Below are 11,579 nucleotides of genomic sequence, written 5' to 3' on the forward strand. Positions count from 1 at the left end.
ACTATCCCGAGCTATTTGGTAACTTCAAGCTTTTTTATTTCCTGGCTCATTCAAATCTGATGAATCAGTTTAACAAATAACCTTAAAGAAACCTCAGGTGGAGTAATATGTCCGTAAAGGTTTCTATGACATAAATATGTAGACTAACATTAGTGTTCTGTAAAGGCGCTATAGAGTATCTTTGTGAATGCTAAGTCTCTGATGGGATGGAGTTACAACCTAAACCTTTTAGACTGGCTCCTTCCAGCTTTTCTTCTACTGTGGTTTGTAACTGGTCTCTGCATCTAATGGTGCAGTTACAAAGTAGAACTTGCGTTTGCTGCTGATAAAAGGAAAGCAGGCATTGGAAGGGGTGGTTTTTACTTTTAGGCATGTCTGAGATCTAAACTACTGTAAGTAATCATTAAAAAACATTATTAGTGTTGATTCTAGCAGCTGATTAGATGACTTTGTGCAGGGAGTCATAAGCGTGTATTATCTATGTTAGAAGTTATAAAGGAGGAAGCAGGAAAAACTTCTGAAAACGCTTGTTCCCCACACTGTGGCGAACATTAGGATCTCCATGTTAAACTTTTCTCCCTGGTTAGTTTCCGGATTATTTATTTGACCTAATATTCTTTATATAGATACTTAAGGGGGGGTGAATGGAGGGAGAACAGAGAGAAATGGATTTTGTTATCTTTGCTTTTCTGTAGCAACTTCCAAACTTAATGGATACAGTGCAAAAACTTATCACATTCTGTTATTACCTGCCTGTTATCTCATGATCTTGAGAATAAATCCATTGATTTTCATTAAAAAAAATTCTCTATCATACTAGTCATGCAAATCCCACTTACAGAGAAATTTTCAGGGATATATGCATCCAGTGCCATATTTGGACTAATGAATTCTGTGCACTACATAACATCTCTGAAATCGTACCTCTAAGGGCTTGTGGCTTGTGCTGTGGCATAACAGTGCGTCTCTGACAGCTGTAAGTTACAGCATGCTCTGAGGTGCCTCTGCTGGATTAAAAGCAGCTTGGTAACAAAACTTAATAGTAACAATTTTGCTGGCAAATTCTTTTGAATTTCTTCAAATTGTTAGTTCCTATTCTTTAGAAACCTGAAAAATGTAACTTTCTGTAATTTCCTCATCACTTGCTGGAAAATGAGGACAATACGGGTATTTGTTCAGGAATGTGTTAAGGTAAAAGCTAGTTCTTGCCATGGTTATGTATTTTGTTAAGTTCTATCAACCATTTCTAATATTTAATCTTCAAACTGACTTGCAGTGAGTTTTTCCTTATGTTCAAAATCAGTGTAGTTAATGCACTTTCCCTTAAAAGCGTACAAATACATTATCTTGCCCAGGAGACTTGCATCCGGGAACACCTTCCTTCTCATGATGCAGTGAGAGTAGGAATAGCGATGGGCTGTTGATGCAAATCTCTTTGGGGTAGATTAGAGTAGGAGAAACTGCTAGTATGCCTGAAGTGGCTTGGATAAATTCTGACTTGTTCAGGACAGTATGGGCTGTTAAGACTGAATAGCAAACACCTTCCTTAATTACTAAACTGTATATATTTTTAAAAAGAGAAATTGGTTTGAAATATCAATCTTACTGAAGGATCACTTGTCTATCAGTCCACTTCATTATTCCTCGGTTGGTCTTGGCATATGTTATTGGTGGTTGTCTGTCTTTGAATAACTGTGCAAACATATTGAAATATAAAGGGAAATGGATTAATACTAAATGTAAATGATTAGTAATGAAATAGCCTGACTTTGGGCTTTGGGTTTGATTTTTTTTTTTTTTGTTAATTTTATTTTTTTGCCCTCCCCTTCTTATCACTAGGCTGAATCTCCAATGGACGCTCAAAATAGCGATGCACTCTCCATGTCTAGTGTCCTGCTTGACATTTTACTTCAAGAAGATGCATGTTCAGGCACTGGTTCAGCCTCTTCAGGGAGTGGGGTATCTGCAGCTGCTGAGTCTCTGGGGTCTGGATCCAATGGCTGTGGCATGTCAGGGAGCAGAACAGGTAACACTGGCAGCGAGTACTCTCCTAGCATTTTAGAAGAGTTGGAATGTGAGGTATTGCAAAAACCACTTGAACATCAAGTGCTTAATGTAAAAATCTTTATTGTTTTTATTCCTCACTGCATAATTTATTCTTGTTTTCTTTTCTATTACATAACACGAAAGTTTTTCTATTGTGCTTGATTTACAGTATAGAACCTTTCTTTAAGTGTGTGTAAAATAGCTATTAAGATATCATGTAGGTATGACAGAATAATGAAGACAAAATAGAGTACTCCATGTTTCATTTCAGAGTTTTTAACTTAAGTAAGCTAATTATTCTTTTGAAATTTAATGGACGCTTAGCTTGAGAAGTTGAGTTGTAAAACTACTGATGCAGTTACTTAGGGGTGGAAGTTCCCTCTGTTTAAAAAATGAAATAAAATAGTGTAATCTTCTGTTTTCAGAAGTGTTCAGTTACTCTATGTATTTGACAATTTATAATGAAACTTTAAATTTCTTTTTAAAGGTAGTAGTGAAACTAGTCATACCAGCAAATACTTTGGGAGTATTGATTCTTCAGAAAATCATCATAAAACCAAAATGAAGGCAGAAATGGAAGAAAGCGAGCACTTCATTAAATATGTCCTTCAGGATCCTATATGGCTTTTGATGGCAAACACAGATGACACTGTTATGATGACTTACCAGATACCTTCACGGTAATTCCAATGTCGTAGTCCTTCATGAACTGTATTATATGTTGGGAGGAGCAGAAGGAAAGATACATATGAACCTCTGTCTCAATAGAAGTAAACTGGTTTTAATGTTTAGCTCAGTGTCAAGAAGAGTTCATGCTTTCTTAATGTTTTAGTATACTATACAAGAAGTTCTTAAAAACTAAAAACTATTTGATTAGGCTTACCTGTATTTTTAGATCAATTACCTGAGTTGAAATTAACTGTATGTTTTTTAAAGCTGTTTTATAGTTAGTGATTTGTAACTACTTGCCTAGAAATCCTGTAATCTGATTAATAGATCCTGGTAAGTACACTTAGATCTAATGAGGGTCTGTAGCATGAAAAATCTGTACTCCCTGGCTCTTGTCCTTGAGATGCCACATTCAATGGCAAAGAGTTAAGCTCACTGTAAGAGCGTGTTGCCTAAGAAGAGAAGTGTAAAACCAACCTGTTCTTAGGTATGCTGTAGTACTGGGTTTCTTGGAACTTCCTTTCTATTGTCATCTTTTATTAGAGGTATTACAGCTTCTAAATGTTTGGTGTGGTGCAGGGTTTTATTAAGTTTCCGAATCAAGGTGAGGTATTGGGGGGAGAGATAACTCTGGCTGCTGAAACAGAGCAGTGTATTCTACATTTCTCCCTCTCATCCTGAAGTTTAATCCATTCTAGATGACTTTCTTAAACATATCTTACTATTTCTGCTTTAGTACCTCATGTGCATCTAGTGTCTGTTTTGAGTTCTCCTCCCAGTGAAGGGGAACTTGGAACTTACTGCAGCAGCAGCAGAAGGAAACTGGAGTTCTTGGTGGTTTCATCAGTGATGCTGCCTGAATATGTCTAAGAAAACTGTTTTCACTGATGGGATTTGAAAAGACAATGAGCCAGCAGAGATGTGCTAAAGTTGTCTGCAAATGCAGAAAGCTGCTGAAATAACTGCACTTAATTTTCTTCCAATATAAGATTTGTAAGCTTAGCATTCCAGAACAAAAATAGTCTTTAAAAATGTTAGTATTTGACTGTGTAACCTTATATAGGCAAAAAGCCCAGACACAGTTGAAGCTCACTTGCTAAATACATTTTATTTTAGAGATTTGGAGACAGTTTTAAAAGAAGATAAGCAGAAATTAAAGCAAATGCAGAAACTACAGCCAAAATTCACAGAAGAACAAAAAAGAGAGCTAATTGAAGTTCATCCATGGATCCAGCAAGGTGGACTGCCAAAAACCGTTGCTAATTCTGTAAGTTTAAATGAGTTAGTTACTTTTGCATGTCTAACAGTGCTTAAATTATTAGCTACCTATGTTAGACTTTTCCTGTTGCTGTGAAAGCTTGGTCAATTATGCAGAGAAAAAAATTCAAACTTCTCTGCAGTGGTTTCTAGCTTGATTTAGTTTACCATAAGTCTTCTTTCCAATGGGAAAGTCAAAGTAGTGGTGAATGCAGTATAAGAAATTTCCTTCCTGTTTCTAATTTTCTGTGTATCTGAAATCCTTTATCAACAAACTCAGAAACTTCACTACATAAAAAAAAAAAATCTCCATTTTGTGCCCAAAAATTTATTCCCAGTGCTTTCTAGAAAGTACAAAATTAATGGGACTACACTCTTGCTTTTTTTTTTCTATCAGACTTCTCATGCAGGATCATCTCTTGCCTTGATTCTCTAAGTGGATTAAAGGCTTGTAAAGCAAAAAAAAAGAAGAAAAAAGCCAAACAACAAAACCCAAAACAAACCAAAGCATCCTTGTAGTTTTATTTGTTGTCTGTGCATTTTACTTATTCATGCACAACTACCTGATTACATTCTTTTCCCTAAGCTTTCCATCATTTGTAGATTCTTTTTTTTTGCCTGTAAGTTATCAAATGCAGAGGCTCCCTTTGCACAGGAGTATTACAAAAGTCAGTGTAACAGAATTGCAGTGGAATCCGAATCCGGATGTTAATTTTACTGCAACATTAATACTATAGTGTCCAACTTGTGTAAGTGCACAGTGGCTTCAGTCTCTTAAGTGCTGCAACTGACATGAACATATTACTGCAGCGTTAGCGATCAAATGGAGAAAAAGGTGATTGGAAGTGCATGTAAAATGTCAGCATTATAAATGATCTGTGACATAACTGCTTCCAGTAGAGTTCTCAAGTACCTGTATTGATTTACTACACGATATAAAAAGATTGTGTGGGGAAAAGTCAGGGATTGGAATATATCTGGTAGCTGCAGCACAGATGTAATGGTTGCCTTGGAATCGGGGATTGCGTGCAAATGGACTGTTTGGAAGAGGTTTTGTTGTCTTTGACTTACGAGTGTTTCTATATTTTTCTTTGTAGGAATGTATCTTTTGTGAGGACAATATTCAGAGCAATTTTTATACATCATATGATGAAGAAATCCATGAAATGGACCTTAATGAAATGATTGAAGACAGTGGGGAAAATAACTTGGTTTCCCTGAGTCAAGTCAGTGAAGAACAAACATAGCCTTTGAGTCTGTTTTCAAAGCTGCTTCAAAACTACAGTAATGACCCATAAAGGTTTTAGTCTTGTTTCCAGCAAGATGAATCTGGTTCATAAAAACAAATATGTTTTTCTTGCTCTAGAAGCGTCATTTGTGAATGAATCTCGTTTTAAATGGTGGCAATCTCTTCCCAGTAAGGACCTTGTTGAAGATGGTATAGCTTTTCTTTAAACAAGAAAGACTCATATTTTGCACTTACGCCTCAAGTATTTCTTTATAAACTTGAGAAACTTTCATTGATGCCTACTGGTTTTTGCAGAGTGGGTTAATGAGTACTGAAAATCCCCTTACGTACATACGGTTCTTCAAATCTCCTTTTGGTAATGATTCAGCGTTACAAATTGTTCTAGCAATTCTGCGTAGTGGCTCTTTAGCATTGTTCTTAATATTTGAAGTGGTCCAGCATAGTAGAAGAGGTAACCTTCAAGCAAATCAATTTGCAGTTGCCCATCTCATACCAGTTAATCCCATCCTCTTTATTTGTTTCCTATAGTTTTGAATGTAGGAACCCTTTTTGTCTAAGAGAAATGTTGAACTAATTTTGCAAGACGGTCTTGGGTAAAAATACTTACGTGAATGTCTGAGAAAGTATAGTTGAGTGCTGATGACTTTGTAGCCTTTTATTTAAATGGACGCTGCAATACTATGAACTGTTTATTACCTTGAAGCATCGTTTATGAGAATTTATACACAGGAAATCTTTATGCTCAAAGATTTGAAAAACTAAGACCACAGAGGATGACTGCGTATGCTCCAGTGACTGTTAGACGAAGCTTGGTATAACCTTAACCTTTATTTCTGATTTGTTCTGTCAGGAGGTCAGCCATCAGTTTTTCCTGTGTGGCTAAACAAACATCAAACTTGTATGTGGCAAGAGAGGATTAGATATCTCTTGTCACTTGAAGATAGTTCTTATAAAAAAAAGAAGTGATTTTGAGAATAGTGTTGACTTTCACTATATATGAATTGCATAATCAAAACCTTAGTGTGGCTGGAATCCTTTGCTGCAAAGGATTTAATTTTAATGCCTCCGAGATTGTATTGACTTGAATATGTGTACTCTGTCGTCTTGTGCTGTTTATACATGTTGGATGTGGGAAGCGAACACAAAAGAGCAGCTTTAATGTATTGGTTCGTTAAAGGACATTTAATTGCAGTATTGCTAAATGTCAGTTGCAGGTCTTGGGGTGAAAAACATATGGAGAAATTCAATTGACTTTGATATGTTTGTCTTGAAATATTTTTCATGGAAAGCATTTCCTTTTTTTATTAGGATAACGTTTCTATTCACTGAAATTTAAGGTTATTTTCATTCTATAAAAATATTTCTCTTTGCATACAAAGAGGATGTGAAGTTAGATCTGACACCAAAAACATGCAGAAGTGACTGGTATTTGCTTAGTGGAAGAAATAATTTGTGTAAAGCAATTGGTTATTAATTGGACAGTGTCATGAGGAAATTCACATTGAAGACAGGTTCCACAGGTAGCAGAGAGTGTGAACTTGTGAATCAAGTAGAATCACAATTTAAAAAAATAAGTATCTTAAATGTAGTGTGAAGCACTACTCAGCAAGATCTGATTCCTGTCTTTAATAGTTTAGCAAGGTCAAACCTAAATATATGTAAATATAAAGTGAATGAGAAATTTTAAAATGTTGGTGTTCAAGTCCGATGTATTAAATGTTTTCATCATAAATGGAGCAGTGCAGCTATACCAACATATTAAATATATTCCATTTTTACATGTAAACACAAATAGTTTTAATTGGACCAGGGTTTGGGAAAAGTAAAAGCTTTATATAAAAGGAGTGCATCATAATTATACAAATTGTTTTCAGGGACTTCTCAACCACTTTGAACTTCTTTGCTTTAGCATGCTTTTTTTTTTTGGTGTTTTTTTTATTATTATTATTTGTTCTCATTTCTTCTTTTTTTTTTAAGTGACCATCTTGTAACCATAACTTAGTGAAAGGAAGAGAAAAGTATATTTAGAGCATTTTGTGGATGTGCTTACTTAAGGACTTAATCTTGCATCCTTAAAGTGTTTGCATTTACAGGGTGGTATTAAAATATTTTCCTGTAACTTTAAATCTACATGCCTCCATTTATAGATAAGATTCTGAAGCTGTAATTTTTCCAAACTGTTGTAAGATGACTTATTTGTGATGACACTTTGTCAACATGTCAACGATGTTTTCTGTACACTGTGCAATATATTTTGGTTTTGCCACTTGTGACTAATTTTTATGACTTTGCTTTTTAGAAAACTGGTAAATAAAACAGATATATTTTTAGTTGCCTTTTTGTTCTCTACTCCATCTAAGAAGCAAAAGTATATGCGTTACTGACAGGATGTGAACTGGTATTTCAAACTGAGGAGCTTGCAAGCTATGATTTCAGTTGTGGCTGACTGTCGTGAAGTAAAATTACAGGCCAGAAAAGCTGGCAACAAGCTTAGTGGCCAAATGGAAGATTGAATCTTTATATTTACTAGTCATTCTGAAAACCGTTTACAAATTTACTACCTGGAAGAGCTATGCAGCTGGGTTCTCTGTGTTTGTTGTTCAAAACCACCAGAAGACACACGTTGTCCTTTCTACTTTGTTTAATGTCAGCTGTGGATACCTTTTCTCCTGCAGCCCTCTGTGGTTTCGTACTGGTAGCTTAGAGCTGGAGAATTACGGTTATGCCCCTTGAATTTGCTTTGTACAGTGATTGTTAGTCTTGTCGTGGTGTGAAGTGTCGTGTTTTCTGAAGATTGCTGAAACTCATCAAGGTAGTGTACCTTCTGGTGATATTCTTGTTTTATACTCTGATGAGTGGAGAAGGTGGAGAGGCTTGAAGATTTCTATTTTCTCACTATGGGCTATGCTGTAGTTTAGCGGGATGCTGCTTTGGACCACCCCTCCAGTTTAGGAGGTACTTGGGTTATGAGACCCTCGTTAAGTCTTTTTTTTCCATGACTGTGTTTTGAGAGCTGTGTGATCTTTTTAAAACAGAACAAGCTAGTGCAAACCCTAGTTTGGTCACGAGCAGCCCAGATACTTCTGTGAGCTGCAAAATCAAGGTGTTTCTGTACTGCAAAACCGATCACCCCACAGGTGGATTGCCTTCACACCAAGGGTAGAATTGCGGTGTTGTGCGCTCTGTTGCCGAGCCATGCGTTTTAAAGCATGCTTGTTCAACACACCACCCGAGTCCCTTTGAAGTCTTCTGAACGGACCCTAAATACGTGAGCCGTTCTGTCCATGTGAAGTCTGAAAACACTTTTGTCCTAATAGCACCTTGGTTCCTTGCTTAGCTAAAGGTGCAGAGGAGAGAGGTATTGATGAAGCAGTTTATAGAACTACAAACCCGAGTGTCATGCACACGTACAGGGTATCTGTGCAAGTCAGCAGAGAAGGGATTGTGCTAGCATTTGGGTGTAAGTTTTAATAATAGATATATGACATTGGGAGAACTCAAGTGCTGGTGATGCAATAAATTCCCAGGTAATGTTTCACGGTTATTTCTGCTTCTGGTAGGTTTTTGCAATTGTACATGTAATAAGAGTACAAGTTATATGTGGCTTCAGGTATTCATATGCTCCTCCTTGGTGACGTGCCTCCTGTCAGCACTCAAAGATAACGGCTTGCTGTACACTGCAACTGTTGGGAGCAGCCTTTGTCAGAGAGAGTTTCTTCCATCTCAGTAGCCCCTAGGCGTCACTGGTGTCCTGCAACTGTATTTGGCAGTTTTGCCACCCCTGTTTTTTCCTCTATTCAGCTGCTTGTGTTTTGGGGCTGTTGACTTCGCTATGACATTTTTTGATGTAAAAGGAAAGATCTGTGATTTGCATTTTAAATAAGACGATAAGAAAATTAATAATAAAGAGCTGTTGGCCCAGTGATAGTGAATGCAAATACAAACTTTCCGCTTGGAAAAGGGAAAGCATCGGATTTTAGTCCACTTAAAGCTGTCATGCATTTGGAGGGGAAAAAAAAAAGCTCTCCTTACTGAGAATTAAGATCCTTGATTGTTCTTTTGTCTCTCTAGCAAGGGTGGAAAGAACGTAATGGATTGATAAGCCTCTGACTCAAAGAACACGGTGAAATGAGTTGCATGCTTCTGGCAAAGTGACAAACAGATGACTTAAAAGGAGAATAACATTTGTGGCTGTAACTTCCAGAAATTCCAGTGTCTGCTTGTTCACAAGCGGTTAGAAGCTTGAGAAATATATTTGATCTATTGAATGAGGTAATGAACAGCTCATCAGCTCCTTTTTCTTTGGGGCTGTGCAAAAGGACAGCATTTTTAGAGATGGTACACAAGGTGTGTAATTACTTTGTGTGCTTCAGTGGTGCAGCTTGAAAAAAACAACAACAACAACAAAAACCAACCAGAAAAACCCACAAAACAACCCTAACCTCCCCACAAACACTCCCCCACAAAACCAACCCAAAAACCAACTTCTGCCAGGCTTCCAAAGTGGAAAAGTATAAGACTGGGTACAAACTGAGACAACTGAGCCCTCTTAATCATGGGTATTTCTCTTGGCATGTGCTGAAAAAATCTGAGGTGGTGGGGTTTCATTCTACAGTGTTTCTGGCTCTGGATTATATCTAGTAGTTGCAGACATAAAAAAGGTGCCGTGGCAGCACACGAATACTGCTTAACCTTAGTGGATGACATGCAAGTATGAAAACACTTGCTATTCACTAATAAAGAAAATGCTTTTTTACTGAAGAACACATTGCGACAGAGCTCCAATGTCCCGAGGCACTATGAACGAGCCGTTCAGGTGGCAGGCCCTTTGCTTCTGTTACTCACAGGACTTGTGTTTACATCTGTAATAAAACCAAAAAAAAAACCCCAACCAACAACCTCCTCCTCTCTCCCCCAAAAAAACCCACAACAACAACAAAAATCCAAAAAAAAACCCTGCAAAACAATAAAACAACCTAGTAGTGTTTTCAGCAGTGGGTTAACCAAAATGAGTAGGTGCTGTGGCACAACTGTGATGCATTTCCAGTGGCGGGTACAATGATTTCTGTGTAGTACAGGATGGGGAAATCAGTAGCGAGACAGTTCTGGAGCCCCTGCTGCAGCCAGGGGAGATTCTTGGCAAGGGAGCGATTCACCATCAGCCCTAGAGAACCATACTACTATGCATTTCATTTGGTGTTTTATCTAGACAAAAGGAGACCAATCTGGGGATGGATTGGAATTTCCTGGTACTCTAGGTAGGATTTGTTAAGGTGCGCTTCTGGATTGGAATTTCCTGGTACTCTGGGATTTGTTAAGGTGTGCTGCTCTCTAATCTGTGTATTAATACAATAAAATGAGTATAGTGAATTTATTACCTTTAAAGTGTTATAATGGTCTAAAAGCAAATTGCTTGTGTTGCTGTTGCACTGTCAATTTCAAAAACTCTACTTCTGTCCAAGAAAGTATTGGCTGTGCTTCTTTATTTTTTTTTTTCCAGTGTATTTGGCCATTTGCTTGTCTAAGGTAAGGTCTGCTGCTTTCCCTTCTGTCGTCACCAGCTGACTCCCTTTGAAATCCTGTGCCTTTTCGTGTGGGGGGAAACAAAAGAAAACCAAAGCTAGAAACCAGAAAACCCAGAAACCCAATCATACAAGAGCTGGATAAATCGAGCCAATGCATTTCTCTAGCAAGCTTTAATCTTTAATTTTCTTCATTGCAGGAAGAGGAGGAAGGGTTGGGTGCCCTGTGCTTGCCTCTGCTCTGGTTTAGGTGTGTGCTGGGACTGGTGTGGCTCAGCTCTGCTGAGCCCTGGTGAGACAGGCTCGGTTCTTTCAAATTCCCAGGTAAGAGCCACATCCGTGGTGTGAGTTTGTACGCAGGCCTTTAGACTAAGGATCTAATCTGAACCATCTGTCCCTTCTGTGTGCTGTGACTTGGGCTCCTGCTGACTGCATCGCTCCAGCTTGTGGGCGTTTACCTTTTTGTCGGGAGCGTATACAAAATTACTGGAACATATAGAGGCTGTAGCTGGTACATAAATTGGTCTTAGTGCTTCTCTTGTGCTTGTGTTAGACTTTGCCCACCTCCCTTCCAGTTTGAATTTTGAATACTGACAAATATGGCTTCCCATATTGTGAAAAACTGTTTTTTTGTGGTTTGGTTGCATTTCTATATTTGCCAAAACTGGAGGTTTATGGTGAAAATGCTTAATTAGATTGTAAACCAGCTTCTTTGTGCTTAGTAATCAGGAGTGGCAATAGCTGCAGTGTAGAAGTACTGTTGCTTCTGGAGTCCTAAAATACATAATTTGTTTCTGCAGCAATATAGAATTCTAAGAAATAAAATAACATCTTGT

General features: G+C 37.6%; 1 protein-coding gene across 1 annotated transcript in view; it reads left to right on the forward strand.

Moving 5' to 3' along the window:
- Nucleotides 1-7,550, forward strand: part of PER2 (period circadian regulator 2) — a 42,239-nt gene extending 34,689 nt beyond the window's left edge. Inside the window, exons 21-24 of the mRNA XM_074152984.1 lie at nucleotides 1,840-2,026; nucleotides 2,534-2,726; nucleotides 3,832-3,982; nucleotides 5,070-7,550. Coding sequence (XP_074009085.1) covers nucleotides 1,840-2,026; nucleotides 2,534-2,726; nucleotides 3,832-3,982; nucleotides 5,070-5,219 — 681 coding nt within the window. The 3' untranslated portion in view covers nucleotides 5,220-7,550. The remainder of the gene's footprint in view (nucleotides 1-1,839; nucleotides 2,027-2,533; nucleotides 2,727-3,831; nucleotides 3,983-5,069) is intronic.
- The last annotated feature ends 4,029 nt before the right edge of the window (nucleotides 7,551-11,579 follow it).

The sequence above is a fragment of the Numenius arquata genome, chromosome 9 (genome assembly GCF_964106895.1).
Source record: "Numenius arquata chromosome 9, bNumArq3.hap1.1, whole genome shotgun sequence".
NCBI classification, from domain to species: Eukaryota; Metazoa; Chordata; class Aves; order Charadriiformes; family Scolopacidae; genus Numenius; species Numenius arquata.